The 20,597-nt window shown below is 48.1% G+C and overlaps 1 protein-coding gene across 1 annotated transcript in view; it reads left to right on the top strand.

The window, feature by feature from the left end:
- The first annotated feature begins 3,329 nt into the window (after positions 1 to 3,329).
- The window catches only part of smarcd1 (SWI/SNF related BAF chromatin remodeling complex subunit D1), a 46,400-nt gene continuing 29,132 nt past the window's right edge, over positions 3,330 to 20,597 (top strand). The window contains exons 1-2 of the mRNA XM_080182978.1: positions 3,330 to 3,489; positions 20,167 to 20,360. Of these exons, the coding sequence (XP_080039104.1) occupies positions 3,331 to 3,489; positions 20,167 to 20,360 (353 nt within the window). The 5' untranslated portion in view covers position 3,330. The remainder of the gene's footprint in view (positions 3,490 to 20,166; positions 20,361 to 20,597) is intronic.

Here is a 20,597-nt window from a genome sequence, read left to right on the forward strand (position 1 = left end):
CATTATGAGGTCATTCATAAATAATGTCTCTTTGTACGTTATCTGTTGAGGACTTTGATATCAGTCTTTTACTTGATCACAACTTTACCCTTCTAGTATCCAGACCAAGTCACAGAGTTCTTTTAAACAGCTGTAATAATGAAGCTATATAGATCAGACCCTGGAGAGTCACAGGTCTCAGTATGTAACTGGCCAGTGTGCAGAATTCTGAAAGCAATTATAGTTTCAAATTCAATTACATGTAATCAGCATATACCAATCACAGTGTAGGAGTTATCGCTATCCACTCAGAGTTATTGATTGAGGTTATATTACTCAGATATTAAAACCAATCACAATCACCTTACACTTGCTTAATTATAATATCCAATGTCCCAGTTTGTGCCAGGGTCTGTACATCCTTTCCTTTTTAAAAGGTCGTGAATGTAGCCCAATCCATCACACAAACCAGCCTCCCATCCATTGACTCTGTCTACACTTCCCGCTGCCTTGGAAAAGCAGCCAGTATAATTAAGGACCCCACACACCCCGGACATTCTCTCTTCCACCTTCTTCCGTTGGGAAAAAGATACAAAAGTCTGAGGTCCCGTACCAACCGACTCAAGAACAGCTTCTTCCCTGCTGCGGTCAGACTTTTGAATGGACCTACCTCACATTAAGTCGATCTTTCTCTACACCCTAGCTATGACTGTAACACTACATTCTGCACCCTCTCCTTTCCTTCTCTATGAACAGTATGCTTTGTCTGTATAGCGCACAAGAAACAATACTTTTCACTGTACCCCAATACATGTGATAATAATAAATCAAATCTAATATTAAGCTCATCTTTCTCTACACCCTAGCTATGAGTGTAACACTACATTCTGCACTCTCTCCTTTCCTTACATAAGAACATAAGAAACAGGAGCAGGAGTAGGCCAACTAGCCCTTCGAGCCTGCCCCGCCATTCAATAAGATCATGGCTGATCTGTCTTGGCTCAGTTCCACATTCCCGCCCTCTCCCCATAACCCTTAATCCCCTCACTTATCAAAAACCCATCAACCCGCGTCTTAAAAATATTTAGCGAGGCAGCCTCCACCACTTCAACGGGCAGAGAATTCCAGAGATTCACCACCCTTTGAGTGAAGAAGTTCCTCCTCAACTCCGTTCTAAACCGCCCCCCCCCCTTTATCTTGAGGCTGTGCCCCCTAGTCCTACTGTCCTTTCTGAGCGGGAAGAGTCTCTCCACCTCTATCCTATCCATCCCATTCATCATCTTATACGTCTCAATGAGATCTCCCCTCATTCTTCTAAACTCCAACGAGTACAAGCCTAGTTTATTCAGCCTCTCCTCATAGCTCAATCCCCTCAACTCTGGTATCAGCCTAGTAAACCTCCTCTGCACTCCCTCCAGGGCCAAAATATCCTTGCGTAAGTACGGCACCCGAAACTGCACACAGTACTCCAGCTGCGGCCTCACCAGTGCCCTGTACAGTTGCAGCAAGACCTCCCTACTTTTATATTCAATCCCCCTCGCTATGAAGGCCAGCATCCCATTCGCCTTCCTGACCACCTGCTGCACCTGCAAGCTGGGTTTTTGCGACTCATGCACAAGGACCCCGAGGTCCCTCTGCACCGTCGCCTGCTGCAGCTTCTCTATGAACGGTATGCTTTGTCTGTTTAGCTCACAAGAAACAATATTTTTCACTGTATGTTAATATATGTGACAATAATAAATCAAATCAAATCAAATCTCTCCATTTCCCTTGCTCCATGTATTCTACTTAATGCATTTTCTCAGACTAATGACCTTGGTGCTTATCTGTGAAACTTTTATAAGAAGCCCTTTTATTCATCGCAGCTTCTGTGATTGTTAAACTTGTGTGATTATTAATCCTGTCATTACTGGATCCAATATAGCCTTCTATCTAGTTGGTGCTAACATGTGCTGCTCTTAGAGACTGTCCCAAAAGCACTTGATAAACACATCGAGTGGGATTTTACAGCGTCTCTCAGGCAAGATCGATGATTTCCGTTGCTAGAGCCTTGCCTCTACCAATTTCATGGCGAGCGAGGTGGTAGAGTTCCAGACATCAAACCAGCTACCTTGTTTTTGGTTACAAAGAATCTATCCGCATGTACACAATATCCCCAGCTGCCACTACAATCCTGTGAATTCAACCTCCTTGAAACATAATCACTTTGCTCATGGTCTCTGCCCTCTGGGTGTCACTGTGTCTGCAGTTTATCCTCCCGCTCTGTGGGTGGTGCTGTGTCTGCAGTTTATCCTCCCGCTCTGTGGGTGGTGCTGTGTCTGCAGTTTATCCTCCCGCTCTGTGGGTGGTGCTGTGTCTGCAGTTTATCCTCCCGCTCTGTGGGTGGTGCTGTGTCTGCAGTTTATCCTCCCGCTCTGTGGGTGGTGCTGTGTCTGCAGTTTATCCTCCCGCTCTGTGGGTGGTGCTGTGTCTGCAGTTTATCCTCCCGCTCTGTGGGTGATGCTGTGTCTGCAGTTTATCCTCCCGCTCTGTGGGTGTCACTGTGTCTGCAGTTTATCCTCCCGCTCTATGGGTGGTGCTGTGTCTGCAGTTTATCCTCCCGTTCTGAGGGTGTCACTGTGTCTGCAGTTTATCCTCCTGATCTGTGGGTGGCGCCGTTTCTGCAGTTTATCCTCCCGCTCTATGGGTGGTGCTGTGCCTGCAGTTTATCCTCCCGCTCTACGGGTGGTGCTGTGTCTGCAGTTTATCCTCCCGCTCTGTGGGTGGTGCTGTGTCTGCAGTTTATCCTCCCGCTCTGTGGGTGGTGCTGTGTCTGCAGTTTATCCTCCCGCTCTATGGGTGGTGCTGTGTCTGCAGTTTATCCTCCCGCTCTGTGGGTGGTGCTGTGTCTGCAGTTTATCCTCCCGCTCTGTGGGTGATGCTGTGTCTGCAGTTTATCCTCCCGCTCTATGGGTGGTGCTGTGTCTGCAGTTTATCCTCCTGCTCTGTGGGTGGTGCTGTGTCTGCAGTTTATCCTCCCGCTCTGTGGGTGATGCTGTGTCTGCAGTTTATCCTCCCACTCTGTGGGTGATGCTGTGTCTGCAGTTTATCCTCCCGCTCTCTGGGGTGGTGCTGTGACTGCAGTTTATCCTCCCGCACTGTGGGTGGTGCTGTGTCTGCAGTTTATCTTCCCGCACTGTGGGTGGTGCTGTGTCTGCAGTTTATCTTTCCGCACTGTGGGTGGTGCTGTGTCTGCAGTTTATCTTCCCGCACTGTGGGTGGTGCTGTGTCTGCAGCTTATCCTCCCGCACCGTGGGTGGCGCTGCGGGCTGGCGGACCGGAAGCAGTGTTGCGGGTTTCCGGTGCTGGAAGATGGCGGCGAGAGGGTTTCAGACAATGAGCCCGGGCGCGGCGGCAGCGGCCATGGCGGCGGCTCCTGGGCCTGGCCAGGGACAGACCGCGGGCAGGATCGCAGGGGGACAGCAGCAGCAGAACATGTTCCGCTCGGCCATGCCCGGACAGGGGTACCCGGTGAGTTAGAAGGAGGGGGGCGAATTTGGAGCTGGCTGGGGAGGCCTGGCCTGAGACTTCTTACCTAGGCCCCATAGCCAGGGAGGCCCCATGGTCCTGTATGTCCCTAATAACGGGCCTGGCCTGGCCTTCAGACAGCTGAGCTGACCCTCGCTTCCTTTGTTGCTTCAGTTGGGACAGTTTGTAGCCACTCGGCACTGCCTCACAATCTTCCCATTGCTTTCCCCTGCGTGCTCCCTGATGTCTTTGTAATCCCTTGCCTTTGTTTCTGGAGCTTTATTTCAGATTTGACTGTTATTTTTGAAATTTTAGACAGCCAGCTATGTTGAAACCCAACAGCTCTGCAGCAACTCTGAATTTATCAGTGTAGGTCCTGAACACTTTGGATGGTCAGAAGCTTTATCCCTGGGTGGAAGAGTCAATTACTAGGGGGGGCATAGGCTTAAGGTACAAGGAGCAAGGTTTAAAGGAGATGTACGAGGCAGATTTTTTATACTGAGGATAGTGGGTGCCTGGAACTCGCTGCCGGGGGAGGTAGCAGAAGGGGGTACCATAGTGAATTTTAAGGAGTGTCTGGACAAATGCATGAATAGAATGGGAATAGAGGGATATGGTCCCCGGAAGGGTAGGGGTTTTTAGTTCAGTCAGGCAGCATGGTCAGTGCAGACTTGGAGGGCCAAAGGGCCTGTTCCTGTGCTGTAATTTTCTTTGTTCTTTGGAGAATGAAACAGAGAAGGGGCTCCTGATAAAAGCTCACCAAACTGTTAATTCAGATCTCTCCACAAATATTACCCAGCCTGCCCACAGCACTTTCTCTGTTCGTCATTGAAATCCATGCCAGACAGGTAGTGGTGAAAAGGGGCCAAGAGGGAAAATGTTGGAAAATCTCAGCAGGTCTGACAGAACATAAGAAATAGGGGCAGGAGTAGGCCATCTAGCCCCTCGAGCCTGCCCCACCATTCAGTAAGATCATGGCTGATCTGAAGTGGATCAATTCCACTTACCCGCCTGCTCCCCATAACCCTTAATCCCCTTATCGATCAGACAGCGTCTGTAAGGAGAGAAAAGAGCTGATGTTTCAAATCCAGATGAACATTTGTCAAAGCCAAAAGGTGGTGAAAAGAGTTCACTGTAAAGATCAGGTATGGACTGGTATGAACTTGATGCAGTTCTTGGGCACAGACTGAGTGAAGGGTGGCATGGTGCCATGTGGTTAGCAATGTTACCTCACAGCGCCAGGGGCCTGGGTTCAATTCCTGCCTTGGGTGACTGCGTGGAGTTTGCACATTCTCCCCATATCTGTGTGGGTTTCAAAGAACAACACAGCACGGAAAACAGGCCCGCGCCGCCATTTCAACATTGTGAGTCCCCTCTCCACCCATGACCCTTGTCTACGCTTATGGCACTCCACATTGGAAACCAGATTGAGGGGAGACTAATTTAGGGCCAATTTGTTACACCAATCAGCCTAAGAGCACATCTTTGGGGTGTGGGAGGAAACCGGAGCGCCCGGAGAGAACCCACGCAACCGTGGGGAGAATGTGCAAACTCCCACAGACGCTGGCCCAAATCCATGTATCTGTACAGCAAACAGTGATAGTCACTGAGCTGTCGTGTTGCCCAGCGTCTGGTCCAGTTTAAGCGTACACTACCGACGTGAGGCACTAGTCAACTCTCAACATCCAAGAGCAGCCCTCGTACGACCCATCGCGTGTATGCCCCTTGTTGGACAACTGGGTGCTCCGTTTTCCTCCCACATTCCAAAGATGTGCTGGTTAGGTGGATTGGCCATGCTAAATTGCTGTTTAGTGTCAGGGCATCTAGCTAGGATAAGTGCATGGGGCTATAGAGATAGAGTCTGGGTGGGATTGTGGTTGGTGCAGACTCGATGGGCTGAATGACCTCCTTCTGCACTGTAGGGTTGCACGATTCTATGACCTGCGTTCAATTCCAGTGTTAAGTCACTGTCTTTGTGGAGTCTGCATGTTTTCACCATGAGTGCATGGGTGTACCCAAACAGGAGTGTGGCGGCTAGGGGATTTTCACAGTAACTTTGCTGTGTTAATGTAAGCCTACTTGTGACAAACTAATCTAAAGCTCTCCCTTCTATCTCTCCAGCCACGATTTCATCTGCTCTTGCCCTCGGATCTCTGTAGTCAATTGATTGTGGCACAGAGGATATTAAAGTTTTTAAACTTTATTTATCAGTGTCACAAGTAGGTTTACATTAACACCGCAATGAAGTTACTGTGAACATTCCCTAGTCGCCACATTCTTGTTCGGACACACTGAGGGAGAATTTAGTGCGGCCAATACACCTAACCCAGCACGTCTTTCAGACTGCGGGAGGAAACCCACACGGACACGGGGAGAACGTACAAACTCCACACAGACAGTGACCCAAGCTGGGAATTGAATCCCGGGTCCCTGGTGCTTTGAGGCGGCAGTGCTAACCACTGTGCCACCGTGCAGCCATGTTTGGAGATTACTTTTGAAGTGCTGCTTGCTAATATTTTACCCAGCTCCCTAAATTGAGACCACAGGATCACATCCCTCTTTATAAAGATGTTGCTGGTATTGACGTGAATGCTGGTTGGAGACCTGGATGCACTGAGGCGCTACCTGCACTCCCTGCCTGTCGCCTCTTGACTGACTGGTGGGCAGCCATGCTGTCTGTCCCCTCCTACACTTAAGCTGCAGGGTGACCACACCTATAATTGTGCTATCTTCAGAATAGTAACACTGGGTCTTCTGCATCTACCTGTGAGGACTGGCAAGGCCTCGCTTAAACATCTCACGCACGCTTCTCCGTTGCAGCATTCCCTCGGTACGATCAGGAGTGTCAGCCTTGATTATTGTGCCACAGTCTTGGAGTGGGGCTTGAACCCACAACCTTTTGACTCTGGGTGGGAGTGTTGCCAATAGCTGACACATGAGTCCTGCTTCAGCCATTATGTGGTAGTGAGGTAGGCTTGATGGGCCGGCACGTCTTTCCTCTGTCAATTTTGTGTGCCTATCAGGAGATATTAGCCATGATATGCTTTGAGTTTAGGGTGGCACAGTGGGTAGCACTGCTGCCTTACAGCGCCATGGACCTGGGTTCGATTCCTGGCTTGGGTCATTGTCTGTGTGGAGTTTGTACCTTCTCCCCGTGTCTGCCTGGGTTTCCTCCTACACTCCAAAGATGTGTAGGTTAGGTGGATTGGCCATGCTAAATTGTCCCTTAGTGTCCGAAGATGTGTAGGTTAGGTTGATTGGCTATGCTAAATTGCCCCTTAATGTCAGGGGGACTAGCAGGGTAAATGCATAAAGAGATGGGGCTTGGGTGGGATTGTTGTCAGTGCAGACTCAATGGGCCAAATGGCCGCCTCCTGCACTGTAGGGATTCTATGATAGAGATGTTTCAACCTTGAATTTCCTTCAGTAAATAACTTTATCATACATTTCCTGTGGCAATCTGGTTATGTACTGTATGTCAGAGATAGTTGCAATGGGCATAGTGTGTAAGAGTGGGCTGGAATGAAGATTCTGGAGAAGAGGAGGTGTGTGCTCGGACTATAATTCAGTTTTGATCAGAGCTGCTGGTGCGGAGACAATTGAAAGAAATGTCAGGGTCACTTTGTTCTGACTGGAGGAGAAGGAAGATATCAGCTCAGGTAAGCAAAGGAACAGAAGCAAAATACTGCGGGTAGTGGCAACCTGGAGAACAAAGAGAAACTGCTGCAAATACTCGGGCCGTCAGGCAGCATCTGTGAAGGGACAGAATTAATGGAATCGCCTTCCTGAGATGTCAATTCCCTTTCTCACCACATGTGGGCAGCACGGTGGCACAGTGGTTAGCACTGCTGCCTCATAGCACTAGGGACCCGGGTTTGATTCCCAGCTCGGGTCACTGTCTGTGTGGAGTTTGCACATTCTCCCTGTGTCTGCGTGGGTTTCCTCCAGGTGCTCGGTTTTCTCCCACAGTCCAAAGATGTGTAGGTTAGGGTGCGCTGGCTGTGCTAAGTTCTCCCTTAGTGTACCCAAACAGGAGTGTGGCGACTTGGGGATTTCCACAGTAACTTCATTGTAATGTTAATGTCAGCCTAATAAATAAACTTTAAACTTTAAAAAAAAAAGCACCGAGTGTTTCCAGCATTTTTCTGAAGCGAAACATTGCGATGAGACAGAGCTGGGCTGTTTTGGATGTATGCTTTGAGGTGGTACCCATCTTGGCGCTCTCTTGCCCAAATTGGAAGGCCGTAGGTTTGATCTGGCCTGGCACTCCCATGCTGTACTGAGGGAGTGCCACACAGTCAGTGTGCCACCTTTCACACGGACAGCTAAACTATCTTCTCATAGATGTAAATGCGCATATCTATTTGAACGAGCTGGCTTGTTCCGGGCAACGTTCAACCCTTCACTAAACAGATTGTCTGGCCATTATTTCATTGCTGCTTGTGGGAATTTGCTTCGTACCCCAGTTGGCTTTTGTGTTTCCTACATTACAACAGTGATTTCAAGACAGACCCCACGCAGGGTCGTGATGTCTGGAGTTTCAGAAGTGCTATTCCTTCCCTTTTTTTATCCTTTTCTGTGCTATCTCCACCAACTCCTGTGCAGCAACAACTTGCATTTATACAGTGCCTCAAAAGTGTGGAGTCTGCACATTCTCCCCATGTCTGTGTGGGTTTCCTCCGGGTGCTCCAGTTTTGTCCCACAGTCCAAAGATGTGCAGGTTAGGTGGATTGGCCGTGCTAAATTGCCCCTTAGTGTCATAGTGTAGGGTTACGGGGATAGGGCCTGGGTGGGATTGTTGTTGGTACAGACCTGATGAGCCGAATGACCACCTGCACATGGCATTCTATGAACGTAGTCAACCACCTTCAGATGTTTTGTATTGTGAAAACACAAGGATGATTGAAGCAAGGTTGAACGGGTAGGATTGAAGGAACATGTTGCAGCCAGAGAGATTTAGGACGTGAGTTAGAGAGTTTATGGCTGAGCTATCTGACAGCATGGTTGCTAATGGTGGGAGTGGTGAGAATCAGTGTTGTGCAGGAGGCCGGAATGGAGGCGTGGATATACATCCAGACAGGAAAGAACAAGGCTATGGAGGGATTTGAAAACAAGGAGGAGTATTTGAAAATGCTGCAATGGAAGAGGCATTGAGCACAGTGGGTGCTGGGTGAATGGGACCTGGCGTTTGGGTTGGATGTGTAAGTTTGTGGAGGTTGGAAGACAGGAGGAGCAGCCTGGAGTGTGTTATAGTTGAGTGTCACAGCAACGAAGACGTGGATGAGTGTGTCAGCAGCAGATGTGTTGTGGCAGGTGCTGGGGTCGATAGGTGGAAGTTGACAGTCTTGGTGTCGGAGCAGATTTGTGATCAGGAATAAAAACAGAAAATGCTGGAAAAATCTCAGCAGTTTGACAGCATCTGTGGAGAGAGAACGTTTTGAGTCTGGATGACCCTTTGTCAGAGCTAAGAGCAAAGCAAATCAGGGGCGATTTATCCTATTGGAGTGGGGTGGGATGGGATGGAGTGGGACAAAGGGAATGTAAACGAGGATACAGAAGGCTGGAGAAGTACTAAGAGTGTCCATTTAGTGATCAGAATGTGAATGGCTGAACAGAGGTACAGACTGTTAAAGGACTGCCTGGGAAATGTGGCAGTTACCCTGAAAGGTGGGGAGGTGGAAAGGAGAGCTGGAATGGAAAAATAGAAGTGAAAAAGAAGGATGATGCGATGGAATAAAATCAATGGAAATGGGGTGAAGGCGGAGGAGAAAGTTCGTCTCGGGTCAGTCACAACGACGTGGTCGTGAATGGCCTCGTTCTACCTTGAATGGAGAGAAGCACGCTTGCTGGGAGTTTGCTTTCTGTGGTTAGATCAAAGGCCAGGATACCCCAGTGTGTTTCCCAGTTGTTCAGCATGTGTGGGCCATGTGCGTTGTAGAATCATAGAACCCTAAAGTGCAGAAAGAGGCCGTTTGGCCCATCGAGTCTGCACCAATCACAATCCCACCCAGACCCTATTCCTGTAACATCACACGTTTACCCTAACTAATCTCCCTGATGCTAAGGGACAATTTAATTTAGCATGACCATCCGTCTACCTCGCACATCTTTGAAGCATGGGAGCACCCGGAGGAAACCCACACAGATATGGGGAAAATGTGCAGATTCCACACAGTGACCCAAGCCCCGGGGAATCAAACTCAGGACCCTGGCACTGTGAGGCAGCTGTGCTACCCCAGTGCAGGGTGTGTCATGTATGCTGGAGAAATTGTTGCTTTCTGTGCTGGGGTTCGATGTGCTTGATTAACGTTTGGGCAGCAACTCAATTGAAGGTTGCTAGGAAAGTATCCAGTTGAATGAATCACATGTCGAACACAATAGTTCAGTCCTTCTTGCAACGGGTCAATGTTGAATAATATCAGAATGATTTCCTGAAGCTTTGCTCTCAGGCATTGAGGAGAGTCTCCGAGTCTTATCCCGACGTTCCTGCCTTCAGGAGATTAAATCAATCTGGACAAATTCTCATATTCTGTGAAAAAGGCTAAATACATTTATTATTCAGCGTGTTAGCAAGCACATCATCTGTTTTTAATGGTATTGATTGATGTGGACTGCCGTCTTTGACAGGCCGGAGAACAATGTTCCCTGTAAGCTGTGCTGTAATCAGAAAGGCCCTTGCTCTTCCAAATAGTGCTGGGACAACGTTCTCATCTGAGAAAGCAGACAGACTCTTTGAAGATTCCCTCAACAAACAGTTCAGCAGTCTCGTTTTATTACACTGCACCGTTGGGTCAGATCTTTGTGCTCAGGGTCTCGAGTGGGACTTGAACTCTCAGGTATCCACTCCCTGCTGCATTCGATTATCTCTGCTGCCCTCTGTTCTTGTTCCATCCTGAAACTCCCTGTGACTGGAGACCTTGAACTGTCAGTGAGTGAGACCACATGACGGCAGCATCAATGCCAGCAGCTCAACATGTTCCCATGTCCATGGCAAGAGCAGAAAAAAGACCTCAAAAGAAAAAAGGGCACACTTAGAGAGCCACCTTTCATAGAATCCTACAGTGCCATTCAACTCATCGAGTCTGCACCAACAACAATCCCACCCAGGCCCTAGCCCCACAACCCCATGCAGTTACCCTATCTAGCTCCCCTGACACTAAGGAGCAATTTAGCATGGCCAATCAACCTAACCCGCGCATCTTTGGACTGTGGGAGGAAACCCATGCAGACACGAGGATAATGTGCAAACTGCACACACAGTGACCCAAGCCGGGAATCGAACCCAGGTCCCTGGCGCTGTGAGGCAGCAGTGCTAAGCACAGTGCTGCCCAACGTAGAAACATGCATAGAAACTAGAAGGAGGAGTAGGCCATTGGAGCCTGCTCCACATTCATTATGATCGTGGCTGATCATATTTAATATCTTGATCCCCACCTCCGATTTAGTCTCTCCTCATATGACAGAGCTGCCATCCCAGGAATCAGCCTGGTAAACCTTTGCTGCACTCCCTCTATAGCAAGGACACCAAAACTGCGCACAATTTTCTCGGTGTGGCCTCACCAGCGCCCCATAGAATTGCAGCAAAACATCCCTATCCCTATACTCAAATCTCTCAAACGTCCAGAATGCTTTGCAAACAAAGTGGGGTCATTGTTCTCATGTAGGAAACATGGCTGCCAATTTGTGCACAGCAAGATCCCACAAGCACCAATATGGCCATGGTCAGACAATCTGTTTCGCCGTGGGGACTGTGTACAGTTTTGGTCTCCTTAATCAAGGGGTGTGATACACTTGCAATTGGAGAAGGTTTCCTGGAATGAAGAGCGTTTGTCTTTTGAGGAAAGATCGGGCTTATATCTATTGGAGTTCAAAAGAATGAGAGGTGATCTTATTGAAATATGTCCAGTTCTGAACGGGCTGGATAGGGTGGATGCTGTGAGGATATATCCCCATCGGAGTTGGGGGGGCCGCAGGGGGAGCGGAATGGAACCTAGAACCAGGAGACACAGTTTAAACATTAATCTCCCATTTAAGACTGAAATAAGGGGGAATTTCTTGTAGTCTTTGGACGTTGAATTATTCAATGCTGAGTTGGACAGATTATCGATCCACAAGAATTCTGGGGAGCAGGCAGGAAAGTGGAGCTGAAGATCAGCCATGATAGTATTGGAACACAGAGCACACTCAAGGGGCCAAATGGCCTACACCCATTTCCTATGATCTTATGTGATGTTGATTGAGGGATTTAAATTGCCGAGGGAACCAGGGAGAATTCCCGTGCTCTTATTCAAAGTCATGCTAAGGAAGCTTTCATGCCAGCAGACAGTTTAATGGCCCATCTGATAAGTGATAGTGCAGCACTGCACGAGAATTCCATCCTTGTTTTTTATGGCGTGGGATTTGAATGGCATCGCCCTTTGATCTAGCTGAGGTGAAAAACGGGCCAGGGTTCTTATTCCTGAATGCAGTCCAGTCACCCAATTCTGGAAAGCCAATGTGGAGGGAATACTTTCTGAGAAGTGGATTGTATTTGGCTGGGATTCTCCGATGGCGAAATTGCGTGCCAGCAATCGCTGGGCAGTGGTGGGTACCTGTCCAGCTATGGCTCAGGAACAGTCTGCCTTCCAGAGGGGGAGAACCAGAAAGCAAAAATCTGAAATCAAAACAAAAAATGCTGGATAAACTCAGCAGGTTTGCAGCGTCTGTAGAGAGAGGAACAGAGTGAACCATAGAATATTACAGTGCAGAAGGAGGCTCTTCGGCCCATTGAGTCTGCACCAGTCACAATCCCATCCAGGCCCTCTTCTCATTACCCAACATATTTATCCTGCTAGCCCTTCTAACACTAAGGGGAAATTTAGCATGGTCAATACACCCTAACCAGCACGTCTTTCAGACTGTGGGGAGAAACCCTTGCAGACACGGGGAGAACGCGCAGACTCCGCACAGAGGCTGAAATCGAACCCTGGTCCCTGGCGCTGTGAGGCAGCAGTGCTGACCACCATGCCATGCAAAGAACGTTTTGAAAATGTATGGCTGTTCGGAGCTGGAGACAGCAGTGTGTTGGAAGCAAAAATCTATCCAAAACCAGTTCATATTTTATTCAATGCCAGTCCCTGGAAAATAGTGGGAATGGGAGAACAACGTGAAACACTTAAATTGTGGAATGTATAACTATATTTCACCTGTTAACCCTGAAGAGCTCTGCATCCCTTTTTCAGTGTTTCCTAGATAGCTAACGCTGAGTTTAATTCTGCTTTGTTTTAGTGGGGGCGTTTTATTTGTTTAGTCTGGTGTGACTTCTTATGTGTGCTGATCTACTTATTACAAAAGTGTGATGTTATCGAAGTATCGAGTTTAGCCACTGGATTGCATTTGCTTGATGTGTGCAGCATTTCATTATATACTGTCATCACGCTGTGGTCCCAATTAACCCGAATCCTTTGATAAAAGCAAAATACTGTGGATGCTGGAATCTGAAACAAGAACAGAAACTTTAGAGAAAAGAGCCAACCTTTCCAGTTTGGATGATCCTTCATCAGAGCTAGATGTGACAAAAGTTCATCCAAACATTGGCTCTATTCTCTCCCGACAGATACTGTCAGAACCCGCTGAGATTTTCCAACAGTTTCTGTTTTTGAGCTCGCATCCTTTCCCTGGGACATTCGTATTAATGATAAAATTGCACGCTATGATGGGAAAGCATTGTCTTTTTTTTTAACGATTTTGCTCGTATGTGATTGTTCTTTGTCAAAGTAGCAGTTCTGGATGCTGGTGGAGGCAGGTTAGTCCCAAATGCATTCTCCTTCTGCTCCAGTACAGGTTACAGTACGATTCTGCATCTAGACAGTGGTGTCCATCTGGTCAACGAAATGATCTCTCACCAAATTCCCTTCTGCATGCTTTTCCAGCTTTGATTCCTTGTGCCAGTCAGTGGCGGGCATGCTTTGTTCTTGTGAAAGTTGGCCATCTTCATAAGTCAATGCCCGGCATTGGAAATTAGACACACAATCTCAGCTGATGGCATCAGCGCAGCCCCAAGGGAGTGTTGTGTTATCAGTCGTCTGTTTCGGGGGGAGTTTTTGAGCCTCGTCTTTTTGATCAGGTAGATTTGTAAAGATTCATTGGCACTGTACAAGAGCGAGCTGAATTCTCTGACACTCAAGGCCCCCAGATCAGATCCCCCTCCCAGTCTTGGGCATATCAAGGCTGACACTCCAGTAGTACACCAGGTTCCATCTTTTGGATGGGGTGTTAAACTGAGACCCTGTCTGCCCCTTTGGGAGGGGTGAGGGGCATTAGTAATCGCAGGGCACCACTTTGAAGAGCGGGGGGAGTTCTCCCTGGTGCCCTGCCCAATTCTGATCTCTTATTCAACATTGCTAAAACTGATTATCTGATCACTGTCGCATTGCTGTTTGTGGGAGCTTGCTGTGAGCAAGTTGGCTGTCGCATTTCCCACATTGCAACAGTAACTATACTTCATTGGATATCCAGCAGTTTATGACAGTTGTCAGAAACCTGCAAGTCCTCCCCCCACCCCCCAAAGCCCTGGGTTCTGACCAGAATTCCCCTCTTCACCGGTTCTGCCAGAGGAGCAGTCACTTCCCCTCATGCTGGTTGTGTGACCTTTGTATATATCTGCTGCCAAATGTACATAACGGTGGCTGTAAAAACTAATTTGTTGGAAATGGCGCTCTTTGGGATGTCCCAACCGCTTTACCTGGAAAGAGAGGCGACGGAACATATAGTACAGAGCTAGGCTGTTTGACTCACTACAGCACACTATGCTATGCTGGAACAAACCAAAGCTCTCTCCACAACTTTGCAGTCTTCTCCCAAGGCTTTTACCGTCCCTTTAAAAGAAGCATTGGTTTCTGTTTTAGCAACTTGCTGTGTTAGGGTATTTCCTCCCACTCTGACAATTATTGTTGTTGCTGGCCTCTCAATCAGCGGAAATGATCTTTGGTAATTCAGAAACCTCAGCCTCCTCTCAACCTTTTTTGCTGCGACGTGGGCTCTTGTGTCTTCAGTCTCTGCATTTAACAGAGTGCTGTCACCTTGAAAGCGAATTCTTCCGAATGATCCCTGCCGATTCATTGCATTTTCACATGTACTGTTTGGGTGCCAGGTTCTTCAGCACCCATTTCTCATTTGGTCATGAAACAATATTTACCTGTTAACATAATCCCTTGGAAGGGTGACCAGTGGTTTGCAATGCTGCTTCATAGTGCCAGGGACCCGGGTTCAATTCCCAGCTTGGGTTGCTGACTGTGTGGAGTTGCACATTCTCCCTGTGTCTGCAAGGGTTTCCTCTGGGTGCTCTGGTTTCCTCCCACAGTTCAAAGATATGCAGGTTAGTTTGACTGGCTGTGCAAAATTGCCCTTTAGTGTTGGGGGACTAGCAGGGTAAATACATTGCCTTGCGGGGATAAAGTCAAATCAAATTAGAATTTACTTATTAGTCACAAGTAGGCTTGCGTTAACACTGCAATGAAGTCACTGTGAAATTCCCCCAGTCGCCACATTTCTGTTCGGGTACACTGAGAGACAATTTAGCAGGGCCAATACACCCTAACCAGCGCATCTTTCGGACTGTGGGGGAAAACCAGAGCACCTGGAGGAAACCCACGCAGACACGGGAGAATGTGCAGCCTCCACACAGACAGTGACCCAAGCCAGGAATTGAACCTGGGTCCCTGGCGCTGAGAGGCAGCAGTGCTAACAACTTGCCAACGTGCTATCCTGTATAGGACCTGGGTGAGGTTGTTGTCAGTGCAGACTTGATGGACCGATTGGCCTCCTTCTGCAGTGTATGGATTCTATGAAGTTGAAATCTCGATCTTATTGCTGTGTGCTCCTGGAGAGTGAGTCAGCCTCAAGAATTAACAATGATCTCAACTGTGGTCTTTTGTCTGCTTGAAGTGACATGAAATTCTCATGGTGTCGGTCTATTCAATTTGGAAGAAATATTACTCAAATCGGGGATTCAATGTGCTAAAACTAATTGCACATACAAAAATTAAATCCAGTTGAGGAATACTATAAAAAGTAACCAACTAGTTGGGTTAAATAATGCACATGCATCAACGTTGCAAAATTCTTGCCCATCAGTTCAAAGAGCTAGTATATTAAAAATAATGTTTTGGAAAAGAATGAAATGGCGAGAGATAGCACCGGGCATTTTAACAGATCAACCTTCTCATGGTGCTTAGCAACACTGCTGTCTTGAGACAATTGTTCAGGTGGGGAAGATCACTTGGCTTACATGAGCCATAAATACACCGGTAGCTCCTCCGAATTCGGAGCGAAGGGTGAATGGGACTTGACACTGATACGTCACCTTCTACCAATGCTGGACACTCCATGAGGCCAATGGAAAATCAACAGCATGAACTCAAATTCCAGGATTCTTCAGAAGCCAAATTCTGGTTCATGTCAAACTGCTGATAAGGGAAAATGTTGGTAACAATTTTGGGAGAAGGGTGGGCTCACCTCGGATAGTCTAAACAGATTTGTAGGAGGCTGGTCATGCTTGATTAACTGACTGCTTCAAGATGAAGAATCTGCATTTCTAGATGGGGAATGCAGCAATTCTGCTTTATTTGGATTTATAAAGAGTGTTTGATAACATGCTTAAGAACTGACGGATTGACACCATGGGCGGTTAGATGTCTGAAGGATAGAGTGGGCAAGTGCATGCTCCTCAAATTGCCAACCTGTGCCCGAGGCACCAGTGATCAAACTATGAGGAAAAATGCATGAGGAGCTGGGTAAATGGAGTGGCAAGTGCAGTTCAGTGTGAACGAATGCACTGTAGGAGAAGATAATGTCCATTTAAATAGACAGTCCCCTGTCCTGAATTTCTGCAAGTTATGCATTAAAGTCTGTCTCTACTTCCTTTCCTTGCAACTTGATTAGCACTGCTGCCTCACAGCTCCAGGGTTCTGGGTTCAGTTCCAGCCTTGGGTCACTGTCTATGTGGAGTTTGCATGTTCTCCCTGTGTTGGCGTGGGTTTCACGGTGGTACAGTGGTTAGCACTGCTGCCTCGCAGTGCCAGGGACCCAGGTTCGATTCCCGGCTTGGGTCACTATCTGTGTGGACTCTGCACGTTCTCCCTGTGGCTGCGTGGGTTTCCTTCGGGTGCTCAGGTTTCCTCCCACACTCCAAAGATGTGCAGGTGTGGTGGATTGGCCATGTTAAATTGCCCATTAATGTCAGGGGATTAGCAGGGTAAATATGTGGGGTTACAGGAAGAGGGCCTGGGTGGGTTGTGGTCAGTGCAATCTTGATGGGCCGAATGGTGGCCTCCTGCACTGTAGGGATTCTATGAAAATGGCAGATTGTCCTTTCATTGATCGTGATCTACTGGCCAGAATCTCGGTGCCTTTGGAACTGCAATGGAAGGCTGCCTGTGTGGATGAGTTAATGCAATGCTGTAAGGCGAAGGGAAAGGGGTCAAGAAGCTAATCCTTTGTGAAAGGTTTGTGGGCCTGGGCTTGCACCCAATTGTGTCATTTGCTGCTTGGAGCTACTTCTACCGAGAGACCTGTCATCCTGGTGTGGCATTGGAGTAATTCAACTTTTCAGGTTAGAATGAGGAAGGAGGATGAAAAATATGTCAAGACAAAGCTTTTAGATTGTCTTTGTCTCCCTGCAGTGTAGATTGCAGTTCTCATTCACACTGAGGCCTGTGCGATCATTGGATTCACTGCTCAAATTCATATCGAACCCAAGCAACCTGCCACGTAGGTGCTCTACCTCGGACGGTGTTACATATACGGAAGACCAATCAGTCTTTGTTCTTTTCACTGGTGCTAAAAGGAGACCGTGCAGTGTTGATTGAAAGTAGGTATCCTGTAGATTGGACTGTTCAGCCCTGAATGAAACTGAATTCCTCTGGCACGCTCTTACACTGAAATAATAGCGAATGCAGGTTGTGTATCTTAGTTTGTGACTGGCTTGACTTGATGCCAATGTCACTGGAGCGAAAGGAACTCATTCAGTCGCTTTTTTCTGTGTATTTTCCACTCCATGGGATAATTATTCATGTTTTGACTTCCATAAAGCATTCCCCTTTTGAGAAAGTTGTCCCCACTCCGAAACGCTGCTTTTGAAACAAAGAACTTGCGTGGAAACAGCTGCCTCCATGAGCTTGGGGATGCCTGAAAGGGTTTTTACAGCCAATCAAGTACTAGTTCAGTGACTTTGACTGAGGGAGGAATGTTGTCTGGGGCATTGGGGGGAACGTGTTGTCAGGGTGGTGGGGGACACATGTCTGGGGGGTGTGGGGCCTTGTCCAATGGGGAGGGGAGGAAGTTGTGCATGGGGGGGGGTGCGGATGGAGAAATGTTGCACGTTGCGGGGGAGAGGAACATTGCACGTGGGGAGGGAAGGAATGTTCCACGTGGGGTGGGGGGAACTTGTCCCTAGTGGGGGGGAGTTGACGGGGACTCAGAGGAGGAATCACCTGCCCTTTGAAGAGTGCCATTGGGTCGATTATGCTGACTTTAGGGAAGCAGATGGGACTCCAGCTTCATGTCTCACCCCAGGGAGGGCACCTTCGACAGTGCAGCACTCCCTCAGTACTGCACTGTCAGCCTCGATTCTGTGCTCAGGTCTTTGGCGCAGGACTTGAATCCACAGCCTGGATCCAATACTGAGCCGTGGCTGACACCAAGCAAACTTACTAATATGTAGTAAAGTGAGCAAAAGCTGCCATATCTGGCATGGCATTGATTTGAGGCTGCCTCTGTCTCTGTGAAGCAGCTTTCTATGGCAAAGGCACTCTGTGAATGGAAGTTGCTGTTCTGGGTATCGTTCATCGGCCATTTCCCGAGCACATACCTTTTTGCTGTTCTGCCGGCTGGATGACGGTTTTGAAATATTTTATTCTTCATTTGAAACTCTCCCTCCGATTGAATGGGATTGAATTGCACTGATTCAGCTGCCATTGTGCCCCGTGTTCAAGGCTTTTCCTCGTTGCCCTTCGCCCTGACAATTGTTTTTGCTGAGTACAGGCAGGTCCTTTCTTCTCTTTTGAGTCTTGATGCTAATTAGCTGCGACCTGCAAGAGCAGGAGTACAGAGCTGAAAGGCATGCACAAGTGACGTGACAACTGCTGTTACAAGGTCTTTCATTGATTCATTTCTTTGTGGTGTTTAGAACACACGGCGTAGGGCCTTGGACCGAACAATATAACGGCATCTTCTGGCACGTCAGTCGCTCCTGTAGTTTGACTGTTGATTTGCTGGATTTCTTGTAAAGTTGAGGCGGCCGCATCTTTCCCCCACAATAAAATGTCGGATGCCCAAGAGCGACAGCATCAGCTTGCTAAACGAGGGTGCAGTGAAGTAGAGTCTCGCACACGGACAAAGGGTGTTTGAAAGGGACGCGGCGTGGCATGCAGTCAGCAACCAGGAGTAAACTCTTTGAATTTCTTGCACACGGTTTGGTAAGAGTCTGCTCTCAAATTAACCAGCCTTTTATTTCTGACAGTGATGGCAGATTTTTTTCTCTCTCTTGAAATGCAGCATTTTGGGTCCCAGTGGCTTCTCAGTCAACTGACTCCTGTCCGAAAGAGGGGAAAGGATTGCGTTTCTTCCCCCCCCCCCCCCCCGCCCTCAGCTGATGCATTGACTGCAGAATTGTTTGCAGCCTCCTGTGCAGTCTGCTGGACAATCGGATTGATCCGTGCCTTGCTCCAACAAGCTGGTACCTGCATACTGGCTTAATTGTCTGCTGATGACATTTTGTTCCTTCCCCATGCAACTCATTTTTATTGGCTATTTTTCTAAAGTTTACCCCCCCCACCCGCCTCCGTCAGCTTGCCCTCTTTATTTTCCCCCCGCTTCCTCCCTCCCTCCCCCCCCTCCACTACCACACATGTTGGGTCGCATTGTAGCAATCTCCAGCTGTGCGCATGGAGGAGTACTGCTGAGCTGTCAGTTCCGTGTCCTTGTGCTGTGGATTACAATTCAGATGAAACTTGCCCGTAAATTTGCATGCGTGAAAATGTAAATGACCAATTGTTACCACCTCCTGCCCCCTCCTCAATTATTCTGCACCATAGCACGGTGCATCCTTGTCTATAGCCAATATATATCTGCTTCCCCACCACACCTTTTCCAAAATAGGTCTTTAATGTCAGCTGAAATACAAGTTTGATGGGGACTCTTAGTGTTGTCCCATTTTGAGCAGCACCTGGCCCCCATTCAACACTTTCCTCCCCGCATTTCCCCAAGAAGAGTTTGATCAATTAACGTGCAAAGTTACCTCGCAAGCTGTTTTAGGTTTAGTACCAAGTTGGTGATTGCTGTGTCTTGTAAACTGAGCTCGCTGCTGCCTTATCCCTCTATACCAGCCGAAGATATGGGCCCAACACAGGCAATTGGGATTAGCATTGGGGCTTTAAAAATAGAGTGGCATGGACATGTTGCGCTGAAGGGCCTGGTTCCATGCTGTAAACCTCTGACTGTGTGGTCGTTTTGTTCAGGGGTGGGTGCCAGGCTCAGTTTTGCCAAATGTGTGTGTGCTGGAGGAATATTGAGCCTCATGGCATGTAGCATTTTCTCATCAAAAATCAACGTTGGTGTGGTGATCTGGGAGTTGTTTGTTGACTTCCCGATGAGGCCAAATCCTTTCCCGTGTCTCATTTTGCTCTTCTTCCATTTCACTAGCGCCCAGGGATGCCTCCGGGCAGCCGCATGCCATCTCAAGGTGCTTCCATGGGTCCGCCAGGCCCTTCGTATGGTGGGAGTCCGGCAGTGCGACCAGGCATGCCTCAGTCGATGATGGACCAGTCTCGCAAGCGGCCAGCCCCTCAGCAGATTCAACAAGTGCAGCAACAAGCAGCCCAGAACCGCAATCACAAGTAGGTCCGATAGCTCTTCAGTTAAGTGTCTGGAAATTCCAGTGCCGATTAACATTGCCAAAAATGAGGTACTTTGAAACGGTCAGCGTCACGAGACAAGGAGAATGGCATTGTCCACACTATCCATGGATTAAAATTCCATCAATATTCATCCTGGTAAAACAGACACATTCAGGGATCGGCAACCTTCAAATGCCTGGCCTGAGTGAGTTGAGGAAGTGTTGGCTCACTGTTCTC

The sequence above is a fragment of the Carcharhinus amblyrhynchos genome, unplaced genomic scaffold (assembly GCF_965287045.1).
Source record: "Carcharhinus amblyrhynchos unplaced genomic scaffold, sCarAmb.v2.hapA chromosome_107, whole genome shotgun sequence".
NCBI lineage: Eukaryota > Metazoa > Chordata > Chondrichthyes > Carcharhiniformes > Carcharhinidae > Carcharhinus > Carcharhinus amblyrhynchos.